At 41.6% G+C, this 18852-nt stretch overlaps 1 protein-coding gene across 1 annotated transcript in view; it reads left to right on the top strand.

Moving 5' to 3' along the window:
* pik3cb (phosphatidylinositol-4,5-bisphosphate 3-kinase, catalytic subunit beta) overlaps positions 1-13528 on the top strand; it is a 69993-nt gene extending 56465 nt beyond the window's left edge. Inside the window, exons 14-24 of the mRNA XM_033631611.2 lie at positions 621-742; positions 1208-1351; positions 1495-1594; positions 2046-2242; positions 3532-3641; positions 3815-3893; positions 6117-6284; positions 6420-6543; positions 6651-6796; positions 10871-11003; positions 11721-13528. Coding sequence (XP_033487502.1) covers positions 621-742; positions 1208-1351; positions 1495-1594; positions 2046-2242; positions 3532-3641; positions 3815-3893; positions 6117-6284; positions 6420-6543; positions 6651-6796; positions 10871-11003; positions 11721-11858 — 1461 coding nt within the window. The 3' untranslated portion in view covers positions 11859-13528. The remainder of the gene's footprint in view (positions 1-620; positions 743-1207; positions 1352-1494; positions 1595-2045; positions 2243-3531; positions 3642-3814; positions 3894-6116; positions 6285-6419; positions 6544-6650; positions 6797-10870; positions 11004-11720) is intronic.
* The last annotated feature ends 5324 nt before the right edge of the window (positions 13529-18852 follow it).

Raw genomic sequence — 18852 nt, 5'->3', positions numbered from 1 at the left:
GGCTTTCTACAGCTTTCCACTTTCTCATTATCATCTGTTTACCAATCATAATACTTGTCTGAATCCAGTTTGGGGGGTTTATAATGTGGTCAGCGGGTGTAGGATTTCCAAGTATGTATACACCAGGACAAAACTCATAATCCACCCCTGTGACTCTAGTCCATGTGCACACCATTTTAAAGCTATATACAGCTAATGTAGACTCAGTAATAAACCACCTGATCTCTGTAAACACTGTGTGGTTACATCACACTTGTGTGTTACGTTTGGAGAGACACTGCTGCTGCCTGCAGACGGTGCTGTGTTTAAAAAGCAGAGTGTGGTCAATCACAGCTCACATGACACAAACACCTGTGACAGTGTGTTTACTGGGAGCAGCTGCCTCAGTGCGCCATAAGAGGCCATTTAAACATTGTCTAAAAGTGTTGATTTCACTCCTGAACAACAGAGAAGAAACTGTGATCACAGTTATTATGCTGTTAAATTTATTGTGCAGCCATGTGGCTTATCAAACTTTTACAATAAATGTTCTATTCAATGAGCTCCACAAGGACGGTTTATGTATGTATGACTGATTAAACATCTGTGTATTCGTTTCTGATCATTTATGTGTGTCTCAGCTCCAGGCACTGCTTCAAATTTGGCCCAAACTGAGTCCCAGAGATGCTCTGGAGCTTCTGGACTTCAACTACCCTGACCAGTATGTCAGAGAATATGCTGTGGGCTGTCTGCGTGATATGAGGTAAACATATATCCACCCACATGTATATTTTAATATAATAAACTGGCCTTCTCTGTTTTTCTTTGCCTCATATTCAAGCTCTTACATTCATATATCATTCAGTGTATAGCTCCAAATATCAAAGGCCAACCATGTATCTGGTGCATGGTTGTGACAAGGATCAAAACAAACACAATACCGACACTTACAGATTAACTTTCTTATTTAATGTGGGCAAAATAAACAGAAACGAAAGACTGAAGCTGGTGATGGCTTTATAGGTGAAACACGTCCATTTTTGTTTGTTTTGCCCACATTAAAAAAGAAAAGTTATCTGTGAGAGCCGCTGTTCTGTTCACTTTGTTATATTTCCTTGCCGTTTTATATTATTATAAATTACTATATGCATGAATTACTGTCAGCTGATAATGCTCTCAGTAAACCTCCTCTGACACTTCTCTCTCTGTCTTTCTGTCCTCTCACCAGTGATGAGGAGCTGTCTCAGTACTTGCTTCAGTTGGTGCAGGTGTTGCGTTATGAACCCTACTACGACTGCGCCCTCACCCACTTCCTGCTGGAGCGTGCCCAGGGGAACCGCAAGATAGGACACTTCCTCTTCTGGCACCTACGGTGTGTACAGACATGTGTGCACATTTTGTGTTGCACATGAGAAAGAAAGGGAAAGAGACTGTGTGTTTGTTCAAGAAGGGCTACAGTTGCGTCACGAGAGGTTTCTCTTCTTCTGACTGTGGCTGCTCTGCTGCCCTCTACAGGTCAGAGATCCACATGCCGGCTGTCTCAGTCCAGTTCGCCCTCATCCTGGAGGCCTACTGTAGAGGCAGCATCCCTCATATTGAGGTGCTAAAGAAACAGGTAGGTCGCACACACACAATATAGTTATTTTATTTCTTGTTTCTGCACACACACACTTTCACCGTTTGTTTTGCTTCTAGAGGTCATGTCCCATCGTCAGCTCCATAGCGATGCTTCACACTTGACTCTACAATGCCTTAGTCAAGCACTAGAATAGCTATGGTCCATTGTCAACCTCGGCAGGACTACATTCATGGTATTTTTAGCCCGTTTCAGTGACAGCAGCGTTACCCTTTTGCCCTTTAGCCTTTGTCCTCTACACTGTTGATTCTGACAGTCACTCCGGTGGACACTTCCTCCTACTTCCTCATCAGCCGTCATTTATCTAGCCACCTTCCTGTTCGGAAGAGCATGCACAATGCTGACACAGTCTGCTAAAGGAGAATGAGTTTTCTCTAACGTGGGTTCTTACATTCACTGCTGTTATGTGAAATGTTCAATCTTTTCCCAGGTGGAGGCCCTGAGTAAGCTAAAGTCAGTGAACGAGCTAATCAAGCTGGGAACCATCAAGAACGCTCGGAGTAAGACCAAGGAGGCGATGCTGACCAAGGAGGCCATGATGACCTGCCTGAGGCAGAGTGGCTACTCAGAGACTTTGTCGGACCTGCACTCCCCTCTGAACCCCAGTGTCCTGCTGTCAGGCATCAAGTAAGACAATACTGTTCTGATCAGACGTCTGAGGCCACATCCACACTGAAATGTTTACTTTTTTATGCAGTGATTTAAAACGAAAAATAATCTTTGTACAAACTAGCATTTAGAGATAATCTGTGTCCATACAAACTCATCTGAAAATGCATATCAGATGACCATTCATGTACACTGAGCATGTTCATGCTGGTGTAAACAGGAAGTAGATTGTCTGCTCTGCATTTGTTGCTTGAATAAAAAAAATACTACAGAGATGGTGAAAAGTGAGGCCAGAGATTTCTTTGCTTGGGCCGACAATGAGGTGGAACTGTTAGCAACACATGACTATAAGGTGGTCAAGGTGTTGGAAAAATAAATAGGGAGTTGTTATAAAGCAAAGATGCAGACAATTTAAAGCAATACAGGGTGCGTTATCCATCACTGGAGGAAGCCATGACGATAGGGAAGGAGAAGTACCCATGCAAGAAGGTTGAAATCTTAAAAGGTAATGTTATGTAGACCTAGCGATAATAATTTGTCTTGACACGCTGTGATTGACAAGACCCAGACGGGAAGCGAATGAGGATTTATCGTTTTCAGAAGTCTTTGTTTTTGCCCATCCAGACTAAAATGCAACCCCAGAGTTTTCACTCTGTCATCGACCACATCTTCTTCCACTATTTATTTTTAAAGCCTGTTATGGCCTGCCACCCTTTCCAACATTAGATCTCTCAGATCCTCAGACCAGTTTCTCCTGGCAGTCCCATGTTCAAGACTAAGGGGGACAGGCGTTCACAGTAGTCGCCCCAAAGCTTTGGAACAGCTTACCCTTTTCAATTAAGTGCTCCTCCTCTGTAGACACGTTTAAATCTAAGCTGAAGACCCACATGTTTTCTAAGGCCTGTGATTTCTCTCTTATATTTTATTTTCCAGTCTTACTATTTTGTGCTTCATGTTCTTTTTTACTCATTTATTTGTGCATGTTTTGGGGGTTGTTATGTCATTTCTCTTATATTTTGCTGTAAACATGTTATTTTATTTTACTGCACAGCACTTTGGTCAACTCTGGTTGTTTTTAAACGTGCTTTATAAATAAGTGTGATTTCATTTGATTCAAAAGTCTCTATTTAAGCAGTTCCAAAACACCAGAGTAGTGTGAATGCTAGGTGTAAACGCAGCAATAGTTATGCATTATAAAACAAAAACATATCAATGTGGATGTAGCCTAAGTTTTAGATCAGATTGAACTTTTTCTCCTTTATTTTCACCATGCATCATTCCCTGTCTGTCTCTCATTGTCTCGTCAGTGTGGAGAAGTGTCGGTACATGGACTCTAAGATGAAGCCGCTCTGGATTGTTTACAACAACAAGCTGCTGGGGGGAGACACCCGGGGGATCATCTTCAAGAATGGAGACGGTAGGAGGAATCAAAGACGAGGGGAGGGAGGTTCAGGGAGGAGGGTATGAAAGGGAAAGGAGGACGGAGGAGGGGGGAGAGATACGGCAAAGTCATGCTGATGAGGGATAGAAATCTCTTTGCATTTTTCAAGTAAACTCAAGAAGCACAACATTTTCTTTTCATTTTTCTAGACCTAAGGCAGGACATGTTGACCCTGCAGATTCTGAGGTTAATGGATCTGCTATGGAAGGAGGCTAGTCTGGACCTCAGGTGAGTTTTTCATGCTTGAGCGTGTGTGTGTCTGTGTCTGTGTGTTTGTGTGTCAAACAGTCAGACTTTGTCGAGCTTGTTTGTTCCTGCTCTCTGTAGGGAAGGGGAAGCTCTGGTGGGGTGCAGCCAAGGAGGGGAGATACTATTTTACCCCATGCTAGTTTGACCTCAAACCCTGTCTCACACACACACACACACACACACACACACAACAATATCTGCATTACATCCTAATCAAATCCACACTTTCGCACGTTTACAAACCCTTTTTCTCCCTTCGTCATACGCTGACACATCTGGAGCTGAGCGGTGGAGGGGGTTGTTTTGACAGTTGAGCTCGGGGACGGTGCTTCAGATTACAGGGACGCGGGGTCAGAGTCCGAACACGGTGATGGGACATTGTGAATGAAGGGAGGGACAGCATAATGAAACCGCTATGATGTGGTGGACGTGAGGTTGTTCTGTGATTTCTTGCTGATGTATTTAGCTGCATATATCCTTACTTGCCGGCTGCCTGTAGTTGTTTTCCTTTATTCAAACTCAACACCCATCAAGTTGAGTAATGTATGGCATTTGGTCTCCATTAAACTTCCGTCAATATGCAAATTAAATATAAAAATCAAGTGTGCTTTGAGCCTCGGGTTCATGGCTGTCTGATATGTAAGACTGTGGGGCCACTGAGTTAGTAAATTTAACAAAAAAGGAATTATTCTGAGGAGGATTTGTCCAGGTTACATATTTCTGCATCCTGCTACATGAAGACCTACTGCCATCCAGTGGCAAGAAAGAAAAAGTTAAAGTGAATGAAGAAAATGTATCATCATCCAGCCGATCTGTGTGCCATCACGTAATCGCCGTATGTTCCTCACCATATGTTCCCATCTGCTCTGTCTCAGCTCAGTGTTAACAGTACGATAGTGTACACTGTCTTACAGAGTGAACTGCACCCAGGGGAGTGCTACATGAACTTCCAAACAAACCACAGCCTAATATCTTAATCTCATAAATACACAAGACTGGGAACTGGATCTACAGTAACACACACAAAGTTACTGAGAGCTGCCTGGTGAAATGACCCAAATTAGAGTTTTGTTTTTCATGTGGCATGGATTTATGGATCTCACTTGGGTCATGTTTTTTTGTGAGTTTTCATTCATATGTTGAAATGAGTATGACAAAAATCTAGGGTTGCCCTGAATACCGAACTTGGGGCAACAAAGCTTCATTGAAAAATATTATTAGCGAGCGTCAAGGGGGGATGAGAGGACATTTTTTTGAAACATCAGTTTTCATTCATCTAAAATAACGTGACAGTTGTCACTTTGTTAGCATGCATGTCCCAGTAACATCCATATGTGCTAGAAAAAGGAATATTTTGCAGGATGTCTGAGCTGTTACTCGCAGTTTTCAGCTGGTTTGCCAAGCTGGGTGTAGATTTGTGATCTGCCAGTGTCCCTTGACATATCTGGCACTGAACTTTTTGGGGATTAACTTTGTAAATTTTTGAAACTCTTCCAGATACTTGACTTTTTCAACAAATTGCCAGTGTATCTACAAGCCTGTCACGGGAGGTCGAACTGTCTGAGTCCCAAAACTAGGCCAATCAATGTCCTCGTCTGAGAATAACTAAGAATTTATGAGAATAACAAATAATTAATGGGCTATTTGGGATTTTTTGGGGGTAATGGTATAGAAAGACAGCATTTAAATAAGTATTTGGACATTGATTACCACGGCAACAATCAAAGTTTCAAAGCGTTCAGCACTAAAAAAATCAGATACTGCTGTCTCAAATGCATCTGATGTATATGCAGAGTGTGTCAAGTGTAAACTAAATGGAAAATGGGGTGTTTGTAAAAAACTAGTTGCTTACGCGCCATATTTTCCTGTGGGATATGTAAAAAGTCCAAATTGTGGCAATAATTTGCACAGCAGAGCATTTTGTTGGTGTCTTAAAACGTTTCCTGGAGTAGGCTATCTGAAATCCCAACGTGTTGTACAGGAGAGTGCACCGCAGTTCCTCAAAGACATCTTCGACAAAGTCTGCATTGACCACAAGCCCCTCAGGTTTTGTGGAGATTGCTGACATTACAGACTTCTTGTGTGTCCCTGTTTGGATTTTCTTTTAGATCCATTGCCAAAATCCTCCTGGATGGATTTGATCCACAGTGTTCCAGCTGATATCATTAATCTCTTGCTTTTCTTTCTCTCCATATCATGCAGAATCGTACCATACGGTTGCCTAGCTACAGGGGACCGGTCAGGGTTGATCGAGGTGGTCTCATCAGCAGACACGATTGCCAACATCCAGCTGACCAGCAGCAACGTAGCAGCAGCTGCCGCCTTCAACAAGGATGCTTTGCTCAACTGGCTCAAAGAGAGGAACACTGGGTAAGATGCAGATTAAATGGACCTTTCAGTAGCTGATGTGTTCTAGGTGCCAGTGACCACTGAGGCTTGCTTTGAAGAGAATCCAGAGGAGAAAATGCACTTACGTGTATGTTGTGTGTGTTTTTTTATTGACAGCGATGCTCTTGATCGGGCCATCGAGGAGTTCACTCTGTCATGTGCAGGCTACTGTGTAGCCACCTACGTCCTGGGCATTGGAGACCGCCACAGTGACAACATCATGGTCCGCAGCACCGGACAGGTTGGACTGATAATTTGTTTTATCTGCATATATGAGTCCAGTCTCTGTTAGTTTGTTTTTTGACCTTGCTCCATGGTGCTCACCGATTGGCCGTCTTTGTCTGTCAGCTCTTCCACATAGACTTCGGTCACATCCTGGGCAACTTCAAGTCCAAGTTTGGCATCAAGAGGGAGCGCGTACCATTTATCCTCACACACGACTTCATCCACGTCATACAGCAGGGCAAGACGGGATACACAGAGAAGTTCGGCAGGTTTGTCCCTTTTATTTTATGTTTTCATCTTCAGCCTCTGTAAAGCCTAATAAAGCGTCTGCCTTTAATCATTATCAGACTGATGGATTGTCGACTGTTGGGTGTCTTTCTTTGGAAACATAAAAGAGGCAGCCAACATTATTTAATGACCCAAAACAACATCTGTCAGCTGAAGAAAAATGGGCCTGTTGCAAACATAACAACAAACCATCATAAAAATTTTGCATGATGAGCTGTCAGTCAGAAACTAGTGTAGTATTGAAATGAGCGTTGTGTATGTGTGTGTCATCCTGAATCCATTAGACAGAAACAAGGTGAGCTTTATTGTCACAGGACTTGAATGTTTTTCTTTGCATCTACAGTACACTAAATAGGTTATGTACACATAGCAGCCTGGAAGAATCAAGATGTCTTAGTGTTTTATGTTATAAAGACTCAAATAAAAGCGTATGTGATGTTTTTTAAAAGACAGGAGCTGACAGCTTGTCATAGAAAAGCTAAATTTAGCTCATGACAGAAAATACAAAGTAACTGTTTTTCTATTTTTTGGTTTCTTTGTTTGCATAAAAATATAAAATGGTAGTAAACTGTCAGAGGATAGAAAAGGCAATCAGGGGCACAAGGTGTTTGTAGGGACCTAGAGGGCATCTGAGGGCCTACACCCTCTCCCTACCCACTTTCACTCCATTTCCAAGTTCACGCGGGGGGTCCACCACATTGAGTGCCATCCCAAACCAACCGGTGAGGAGTGGAAGTAAGCCTGCACCAATGCCAACTTATTTACCATGTGCAGCGCTGTACTGTCTGTGAAGATTCTCAGTCATCCAGGTCATGGTAACCATACGTGCTAATATCGTAGGCAACTGGAATTGCTTGCGTTTCTTGAAGACGTTTCGCCTCTCATCCAAGAAGCTTCTTCAGTTCTAAATGACTGGTGCAAAGTTGCAGGCTATAAACCCTGTGTGGGTGGTAACCCTTGCAGAGTCGTAGGGGTCACGTGAGCTCTAAGTTTCAGAGTCGTTAAGGTCACAATGTGAGTCGTTAGGGTAAGGGGGGACCAGGGGTGAATGGGTGTGAAGTCGTCTGGGGAGGGATCCCAAGACTGCATTGTAGGTGGGGGATAAGTGAGTCATTTAGAACTGAAGAAGCTTCTTGGATGAGAGGCGAAACGTCTTCAAGAAACGCAAGCAAGTCCAGTTGCCTACGATATTAGCACTTACAAACGCCGTATTGTGTTCATCACGGAGGATGCTTTGTACAAGTAAAGTTACTACCCTTACAAACATAAACTGCTCAAACTAAGATAGACATTTAAAGGCCTTTGTCAGACATTAAAATCTTCAAGGTTAGCTTGTATAAAGGATAGATTCTCTGATCTCTAGAAAACAGTGTGTTTATTTGATTTTAGTGCTGAATATTTACAAAAAACAAGCATTTATAAACATCCCAGTGACAAGCCAAAAAGTTATTATTTCTTTTAATGATAACAATATAATATACAAAAATTAAGGTAAACATTAGCAGCACATACAGATTAAATCAAGTGCTAGAAATGCATGTGAAGAACATAAAATTGGATCAAGCTTTATTTTTCTACATGGTTACGAAAAGTTCCTCCGTCTGATGCAGAGAGTGAAGTTTGTCCCAAAGCCTGCCACTGTGTTTATCCCCTACACCTTGGTGAAAGGTGTTTCAGTCAGCTGTGAAAGTGACTACAACCAGAGTTGCACTCCTCAATAGAGTGGGAGTGAGTAGGGTGAGTTTTGGAAAGGCCCACAAATCACCTGTTGTGCAAGTTAGCCGGTGCAGTACCGTCTCCCACCAGCAGTTGGCAGCAGAAGCTCAGGCACTGATGAACTCCTCAACAGCAAGTTTCACTAAGAAAAAAATCCATCTGTGTAATGAGATGAAACTGAGCTGTAGTTCATTTGAGGGGTGGGATGTTTGACTGTCACACACATGGGTCAGTTGTTACAGCATTTTAAAGTTTGGTGTTAACATGATCGGCAGTGTCAAAGCTTCAGGATCTGATTTCTTTATGATATTTAGTACTTCAAACACAATGTGGGAAGAAACTTGAGCTTTTATGTGACATTTAAAGAACACAAATCTAAACCATTAAATCCATTGCCACCAGCCTAATCTATGATCACACAGGTCATGTTAGACATTCAGGTGCTGAGCGTGTGTCTGTGCTGTCAGCCTAGATAGCTGCTCTACTTTAGAAAGCAAAACCTGTCCTGTTGTTGTCATATCTCTCTGTCTCAGACTGAAAATAAACAAACTCCAGCAACATGTTCCTGTGTTGTGAGCCTCGCGAAGCGGTACTGCTGAAGCGTACATTGTTTACCAAGTAGGTATCAGAGGTGGAACAAGCAGGAAATACACTTCTGTTACTGTAATCTGTGTTCTTATGACCTACATTCATTACCACAGGGGAGTAAACATGTGGAGACAGGTCCTGTGTAACATCAGTTTAAGTTATTACAGTTTAGAAATAGTCCACAGTCATGCCACATTGAGTTTAAGATGGCAGGGTTGGTAATGCTGTAACCATGACACTGCTAATGGTCTGAAGGGGTTGCCTGAGTCATTACATTTTTAATTGCACTGACTGGCTTTATACATAATACTCAGCATGCCCACGTGACATTTAAATCTAGTTATCCAACAACTAAGCCTCACAGCTGGTTGTTGGCAGCGAGGAGCAGCTGAAAGGTGCTCTACCTTAAATGATCTTTCCTAAAAAACACAATATGCATTGCTGCATCAGCAAATGCGTGGGTTCAAGATATGGCACATTGTGTGCCAGATCAGAGGGAGAATACGTTCGCAAATGTTTTTGTGAAAGCGGAAATACCCTGGTGGAAACATACACCCCATATGATGACCTACAGTGCGGTGTTTTCAGAACCCGACCAGATTGGAAGTGTTGGCGTGCCTCCTTTATATCTGGGCATTGAAGTAAACATCTACATTTGATTTTCACCCCTCAGACTACTCATATCCTGAACTATAGGTTTAAATTGATTTTTCAAAACTACAAAAACGTAACTGTATGAAACTGTAATTGCATTAAGCTGAGCTGTTTTTGGAAGAACTGTGAAACAAGGATACACATTGTGATCATTTAGGTTTTGGCAGCTTTTTGCACACACAGAAAACAGCAGTGGCAGTCATTAGATGTGGGTTATAATCAGAGGTGGGTAGTAACTAGTTACATTTACTCAGTTACATTTACTTGAGTAACTTTTTTGATAAATTGTACTTTTCAGAGTAGTTTTAATGCAAAATACTTTTTACTTTTACTTGAGTTATATTGTTTTAAAGCAACAATACTCGTACTTGAGTACAATATTTGGCTACTCTACCCACCTCTGAGTACATAATTACATATATATATATATATATATATATATATATATATATATATATATATATATATATATATATATATATATATATGTATATATGTATATATATGTACAGTATATATTCTTATATATACTGTACATATATATATATATATATATATATATATATATATATATATATATATATATATATATATGTACAGAATATATAAGAATATATTTGTGTTTCTTGTGCCTTGATTTATGTTATTTTTGTAAAGATTTAATTTATTTTTGTTTTAGTTAAAGGGGTATCGCTTAAAATACATGAATTTGCAGATTATTATTTTTGATTGATTGATTATGTTCATGTCCTTATTTTACAAATAAATCAGATGTTACTCAACAGTTACTCAGTACTTGAGTAGTTTTTTTCACCAAATACTCTTTTACTCTTACTCAAGTAATTATTTGGATGACTACTTTTTACTTTTACTTGAGTAATATTGTACTAAAGTATCAGTACTCTTACTTGAGTACAATATTTGGCTACTCTACCCACCTCTGGTTATAATAAATGCATGCGTATTCCTCACAGAGACAGTTAAATGGACCCTCGCAAGAACGTCATGATCATCATTGACACTGGACTCAATGTCAGTCGTTGACACCGCACCATATGTGTCAGAAGTAATGAAGCGTGTCTGTCTTGGTCTTGCAGTTTCCGTCAGTACTGTGAGGAAGCCTATCTAATCTTGAGGAAGAACGGGAACCTCTTCATCACACTGTTTGCCCTCATGCTGACCGCTGGACTGCCTGAGCTCACCTCCGTCAAAGACATCCAGTACTTAAAGGTACACACATACATACATACACAAACAGCACATTTTATATATGTAAAATATGCATGTCAAACAAAATCTACACCTTGTGAACTGTGATGAATTCTCAGCAACAACAGATTTTTAAACCACCAGCCAGCCACCCTTTTTCACAGGACATCTTTGGTTTGTGTATTTGTGCATCTCTTCAGCTTCAGGCTTTTTGACAACTCATCTCAGCAGAGAAACAATGTGGGGGAGAAGAAACACAAAATGTGGTTATTAATAGCACTTAAACAGGATATTAAAGCCCATGTGAAATTAAAAACCCGGTAGACTTATGAATAAAACTGCATGTCTCAAAGCCCGCTGATGGAGTAGTGGGAGGATTTATCAGTGGAAATGAAGGAGCCTCTCAGCCTCAGAGTTTTGTTGTCGCGTGTCCTTGTTTTATTTGCTAATAAAACCCATGGATGAGTGTTTAAAGGTGTTTATGTGGTTATTTTGGGTCAGTGTTGGAGTTTTGTTTGCCCCTTAGGGCAGCCTTAGTGTGGGGTGTAACAAATAGGCCCATAATGCTTAATGTATTAAACTGTGGGGCCTTGAGCTAATGATGAAGGAGAAATCTGGACCCCATGGCTGGACTAGTCGGGAACCACTGATGTAGATGATGTACTTGTTGGATTTTGGTGTCAGAGTATCCATCCTCCTGCTCACACAACTAACCCTCCTCCTTTCCTCCCTCCTCAGGACTCTCTGGCTCTGGGTAAGACAGACGACGAGGCGCTGAAGCAGTTCCGCCAGAAGTTCGATGAGGCCCTGAGAGAGAGCTGGACAACCAAGGTCAACTGGATGGCCCACAATGTGGCCAAAGACAACCGCTCGTAGAGCAGCAGAGATCCCTCAAAGGCCGGGGGTCAGGGGCCAAGAGGACACAGTGAAGGAGTGTGTGAATGTGCAGGAGGGGAAGGGTGTGCCACGGAGACGGGGTGACAGCCACCCTGACTTAAAGAAGGGAATCTAGCAGAATATCCCAAACGTGAGCAGATTCATCCACACATACTGGACACACAGAGGAAACCTACTCTCCGAAACAGTTCAGCTACCCTGCACCCTTACTTACTCTGTATCCCTCCTCGCCTCGCATCACTCTGGCACGGTGCCTCCTGAAAATCCAAATGACATTTCTGTGGAGTCATGGTGGGGAAAGTCGTTGCAAGTTTTGCACAGGCACAGCAACAGCTGATGGAGCACACAGCCAAAGGAAGGGAACTGCAGCACCCACTCTGCCCACACTAAAAATGAACTGTCCCTGTGGAGTGGGCTGACGACAAGAAAAAAGAATTCTGGAGCGGATGAATTTTCTCAGACGGACTTGAAACATGGTGTGTATGGACTCTGATGGGGGCGCATGGTTTGACCACGCCCCAGAACTGCTTTAAGTACAGCGGAGATAACAGATGGGTGTGGAAAGGGCGGAATCGAGAAAGACGTCTGACCCCCATGTCTTAAAACAATGTGCACAGTGCCCACAGGAAGTGCATCTTAACACTCTCACTCCCGCTGCCTCAAAGTGTGCCTCAAAACTGCGGGAAGATTGTATTTTTTATGAGTTTTCTTTTGCCATTTAAGAGTTTATCATGAGACATCTATGTGCCAGACTACTTTACTAGTCCACAGAGAAAACTTGTGTTCGGGAAATAATAATAAAAATAGAAGGGGTGATAAGAAAAGGATGCCCTGAGCCTGCTGGTCCACTGTTTGAATCTCAGCAAATTCGGACCTTTGAACACTGGAATGTTGTCAAAGAGACGTATATGAGAACTTACAGATAGTCTTTTAATGAACTAAACACTTTATTTTTTAATTTCTTTTATTTTGAAATGACAATGTGCATTGTTTTTTCTGAATAATTTCAAATCAAGAGCATTATTGGACAAAGTGTTATCACCTGTGAGTCATCACTAGCCAACTTGTCTTAAAGTCTTAAAGGATGCGAGCTCTTTAAAGCGCCATCCCGCTCATGCTAGCAACCATGACGAATAAAAACTCACTGAGGAATAACTGATGCTTTTAACACGTTAGGACCAAAAGAAAAAGTTCAGTAATGTCATTGTTCATATTGTTTTTAATTATCTGTGTCTGAATTGAATGTGAAAATATGTGCCGCTCTCTTTTTAAGTGTATTTGTTTTTATACGAGCAGGTGTGGGCGGAGTTCGGGGCCGGTGCGGGCGGGGTCTATCAGTAGGGACATTACACTGCGATGCAAAGCTACTTCCTCGTTTCGACATACGGTGCTCCTCAGCATCTGCATCTGTGTTTGATTTTTCGTGCAATATCCGAGTATATGAACCATATCTTGTTATGTAAAACCTTGGGCCCAGGCCTAAGCCTATAATGGTTTTTTCTCTGTTGGTTTATGTGTGATGCAGCTGTATTTCGCACCACTAGCCTTCATAAGTCTCAGACACTGGATATTGTCAAATGTACAGGCTTTTATTGTTTTGCTGGTTTTTGTTTTCATAGGAGTTTTATTAAAGTTATTTTCCAACGCGCTGCATTTTCCGCCTGTCGTCCGTTTCCTTGTTCTAGAGGTGGGTTGTGAGACTGCACCCACTCAGGGCAGCACCATGGATTTTTTCTCTCTGTGTGATGAATGCTTATTGATTCCAGACCAGAAATATATTCAGACCTACAGTATTTTTGCCTGTTCGCAAGAGAAAATCAGAAAAATAGCATCATTACAAAATAGAAGGAAGTCCTATAAACACACCCTCTCACCTTTAAACATAGGTATAAATTAGCTTACAGCTATAAACTCCAAACTCTCTGCATGGCTAAGATGATGACATACACAAATGATAAAATCTAGGCCCCAGAAAAGCTGTGATTTTAGTCACATACGAGGTAAATCTTGAGATACAACAACGAGCATCAATAAATGATGCTTTATCTGCACACACTGGCCTTCTCTATAATGCCTCCCCAGTTATTTCAAGACACACCGTGACAGTTGACCTCACGGGGTGCACAATGCTAAACAAGGGAGAACACGGAGGGCTTTATTTTAAGATTTGAGCAAGGACATAGAATGTTGTTTCTCACCCTGACACACTTTTAAAAGGAGACGAAAACAGATGCTCACGAGCAGCTACAAAAAAAGCTCCAGTCAGTAACCACCATTCCTTTCTGAGCGACCAGACCCAGTGCAAGGAGGGATTTTAAGGCATGTTTTTGGCTTCTCCCTCCACAGAAGACAATAACGAAAAACATTTCACATAGTCTCGACTGCTGAAGTGAAATTAACTGACTTACCATATGGAAAGTCAGCCCAGTTGCCAGAAAAAGATGATGGCAGTATGCATAGCTGCAAACCACAAATATGTTACATTTGCATGTTTCATATGTACTAGTCCATACCCATTGGTAGCTTTGTCACCTTCTACCTATGCCAATCCTCAATGCCTATGTGCAGTTTCACATAGATTGACCACGAATTAGAAAAGAAAACCCAACAACATTGGTCCACAGGGGGAGCCACAGCGATCGGTCGCATTTTAGCCATTTTTAAGCATTTTTCTGTTGTTATAGCGCCACCCAGTTGCCAATTAGAGTTAAATTTCTCCAGTCACCTTGAGGCATCCTGTTCTACATATCTACCAAGTTTAGTAAAAATCAATATGGCGGTTAGGCCTAGATAAGAAATGAGCTCTCTAGCGCCCCCATTTTGTTTGATGGGGTCAATAATGGAGGGGTCCCCTCAGATTATGTGTGGTCATATGCCTACAAAGTTGCTTGGTGATGGGTGAAACCCTTGAGATGTTATACACCTTTATGTGATGAGCCACGCCCTCCGCAATATTCATTGCCTTATAGAAGCTCAGTTTTAGTAAGTTTTCCAACTTTTGCAAAGAGAGAACTTTAGATATTGGTCCCTAGATTATGTTCACCGAGTTTCATGCAGATCACTCAAACTTCCTAGGAAGAGATCCATTTGAAGTGTTTTTCAAAAAATTCAAAATGGCGGAAAATCTATATAACCGGAAGTTATGGGTTCTTGAGGCAAATTTGTTCCTCATGAGGAGAGGCATCTCTGTGCAAAGTTTCATGTCTCTACGACATACAGGGCATGAGATTTGCCCATTCAAAGTTTGCAATTTCAATCGGTTGCTATAGTGCCCCCCTTTGGCCAATTGATGTAATATTGCTTCATTCACATCCTCCCATGATCCTCTACCACTGTGCCAAATTTCACATGGATTGACCAAGTCAGTGAGGAGAAAAACGTGGAACAGACACACAGACAGACAGAGTTTATATAGTAAGATAAGATATACTAAGATCTTAAAGTTTCTAAAGTGAACTAGTTGAGATGGTGGGTGGCGTGACACCTAGGTAAGGCACTACACTTCAGACCACTGTTTAAGACCAACAAACAGCAAAATCAGTTGTGATTTAGCGAGTCATTGTTGTTTCTAGCAGATTTTTAGGCATGAAAAGCCATTGTTCTTCACTGAGACATCACTGCTTTTACTGCCGGGATTATGCCCTCCAAACCAGGTATTTTAAGCCAAAACACGATCTTTTCCTTACCATAAGCGAGTGTTTTTCTGTGCCTAAACTTAACTACATGTTAACCAAATCATTGTTGGAACATAAAGTTTCAAAGTATTTAATATCATATGTATGTACCCGTAGTTTGCAGAAACATACAATGCCAACATTTTTTCTGGCAATTGGGTTAGAAAAATTGTTTTAATTTGACTGCCTTTCCTGCAACTTGATGCATAGAGACTTAATTGAATGTAAGGGCCTGATACAATTGCTGGCCACCCCTGGCAGAAGTAAATGGAGGTCAACATTACAGTCCTTAAGAGGCTGCGGCACACATTCTTTTTATGTTGGAGGAAGGTAGTGGGATGCTTTGAAACTAGACAACCTAAGGAGTCTATTGGTACCAACCATGTTGACATAGCTTGTTGGAAAGGGAGCTAAATAATGCTGCGAAGTTAGGCTAAATGTTTGCAAGGAAACAACTGGCATGACCATTTTCAAAGGGGTCCCTTGAACTCTTACCTCAAGATGTCTGCATGAAAATGGGTTTTATGGGTATGAGTCTCCCCTAAACTTGAGACGGCTTGTTGTGAGTAAATGTTTTGTTCCTTGCAATCAATGTACTCCTTCAAATTCAAGCTGTGTCTCTTTTAAGGACAAGGACATCCAGCCTATTTGAAGGGCTTTGAATTACCCAACATGTATATACAGATACAGAACACATCAAAACAGGATCATTGTGGAACTTAAAATATGAACTCTACCACTATAAGTCTGTGCATATCAGATAATTAGTTATATTTACTGCAAAATAAGAAATCAAAATATTTCAATATGTGATCCTTAGCTCCCATGCTGACATAGTTTTCAGCTGTTGCATTAAAGTGTCCCAGTAAGTCATGACAGCAAGCCAGCATGCACAACAGCAGGACCCTGAAACTAAAGCAGCAAAATAGAATTCAGCCATCATTATTTTGTATTACTGACACACGTGATTTATACATGTGACATGTTTTGCTCAGTGTCCTGATATAAAAATACACCCATTATAATATTGTACAAAGTTACTTCTCCTTGCCTACACAAAGAGTGTGCTGATTTTAGATGAGATCTCTACACTAGAATTAAAGGACATTAAGGGGGATCTCTGCAGATGCCACCCTCTTCATCATGAAGTCCCTTTGTGTGAGGACTCTTTATCACCTTAAGTGTTCAGAAGTGCTGCTTTGTTGTCTGTATGACTCAGCATTTCTTTTCACTCCGGAGACGCTGAAGTCTCTACCATCAGCGGACATCATTTATTGGTACCATCAGCTGAAGCTACAATCGTTGCCCAGTGTGAATCACCTACTGTATGTGTTGTTGTTGTTCTCTGCAGTTACGTAACTCAGTAACCTAGTAGAAGGAGTGGTCGTGGGGAGTGCAGACACAGTGGCAGATATCCTGTATGGTGGATGTCAGCAAGCAGGGTAAAATAAAAAAAAAAGAAACCCCAAACAGGTGCCTGATGTTTCCTGTCTAACATGAAGGACATGGTTAACTAGCCGTGTGCTGTGTAAGTCTGCCACTGACGCATCCTTGACACTATTTTCCACTCCCTTAACCTTTGCTTACACATATTTAATGCTGGCCTACTTTCAGAGTCCTCATGCATCACATGTCCGTTTTTAGATGGGTTTTTTTTCTTACATGAACAGGACCACAATGCAGTTCAGCCCATGAATGTAACTGACCTTGAAATACTTTCATTTCTATCAACATTTTTCAGTCACTTGTGTTTCTTGGCCATATGTTCACACATCTATGGAGTCAATTTTGATTCAATATTCAGAGGCTGAATGGATTGAAATATGGATTGGAGGGAGGCATGGACAGGGGCGTGGCACTAAATTTTAGGCCCTATGCACAAGCAGTCTCTGTGGGCCTCTCGCCCTTCCTCTCTTGATCCATGTCTCTCTTAGGTCACTTTTGAATTATTCTTTTTTTGGACAGTCAGTTTGATTTCAGTCCTTTCTTTTTCCTTCTTGTTTTGGAGCCCTGATTTAATTTTCTCAGGAAAGACATGACAGTTAAGGCAAGTTCACATTACACGACCAGCCGACTAGTCTTGAGTCGCAGAGACTATCATGATCTTTTGAGTGTTTATACCTGGCGACGTGTGTTTCTGTCATCGGGAGTCTCACCAACTGTGTTACAACCTGTGTGTGCACACCACAAGATTTCTCCACCAAGCCCTCGTCGACAGAGCCCCAGATAACGCGGTGACGTCACCAAACTGCGTTTTGTCATGCGTGAACAAAACAGGATATTATGAAGTTCCCTGGCCCTAAACTTTACTTGTCAACATAGACCAAGCTGGTCCAAACACAATGCGCTCCCCATGATCCTGTGGACTTTTTTATTGTGTGCTGACGTGGGATGTATCCCGCCTCTCATTGGCTGATGCTCTTTGTCAGTTGTGTCACACTTCTCCAGTTTTCTAGCATGCCAGATATCCAGTCCCAGTCACAGACAAGGGGTTGACTTGCTCGTAGGCTTGTTCACACATGAGGATTCGTCGTGGCAGACTATCTGCAGACTCAACTCCGACCCAAGGTGGCTCTCAAGATCCTCTGCGACGTCATAATTGGGATGAAAATTGTGTAACGTGAACTAGCCTTTAGTGTTGGTGCTCCGGCAGCATGAGCAGTTACTCGCTCGGCTCTGGCTGTGATTACAGATGAATCCAAGTGCAGAGGTGGACTATAACATTCGGCACCTTTAAGGGATGACAGGGGCCTCAGAGAGCTTCCACTACTTTTTGAATAAATACTTAAATCTTTCAACATGATTTATTTGGCCAATTTTACTTTAATTAAGGCAGTGATTACTTAGAAATAAAAAAAAAATTAAACAAAACCAAACTTTTTTTTTTTTTGAAAATATTGGTTGCAACGTTAAAGATATCCATATATTTCATGCGGGGTCCAAGCAGTGATACTCTGCTGGAGCCCTGTTGTTCTTTTTCTTTCTTTTTTCTTTCTTTCTTTCTTTCTTTCTTTCTTTCTTTCTTTTTGTTTCTTCCTTTTTATTTTTCTTCTTTTAGAGTGTTTGTGCAGCAAAACTCACCAACATTAGCAGTTCCACCCACTACTCAGACGCTCACTGACAACAAGGTGGCACTGTAAAAATCAAGTTTGCATTTCTGCAGTTATCTCGTAAAGGGGTTGTCTTGGAGTCAGGGGCATAAGTATAGACAGTGCATGCAGTGTGGTAGCACTGGGGCCCATAAGGTGGGGGGGCCCATAGAGAGAGCGGGCCCTCCAACAATGTGTTGGGCGGAGAGT

This window comes from Epinephelus lanceolatus, chromosome 4, assembly GCF_041903045.1.
Source record: "Epinephelus lanceolatus isolate andai-2023 chromosome 4, ASM4190304v1, whole genome shotgun sequence".
Classification (NCBI taxonomy): Eukaryota; Metazoa; Chordata; class Actinopteri; order Perciformes; family Serranidae; genus Epinephelus; species Epinephelus lanceolatus.
Note: the sequence above shows the minus strand (reverse complement) of the source record. Positions and strands in the feature narration are given on the sequence as shown.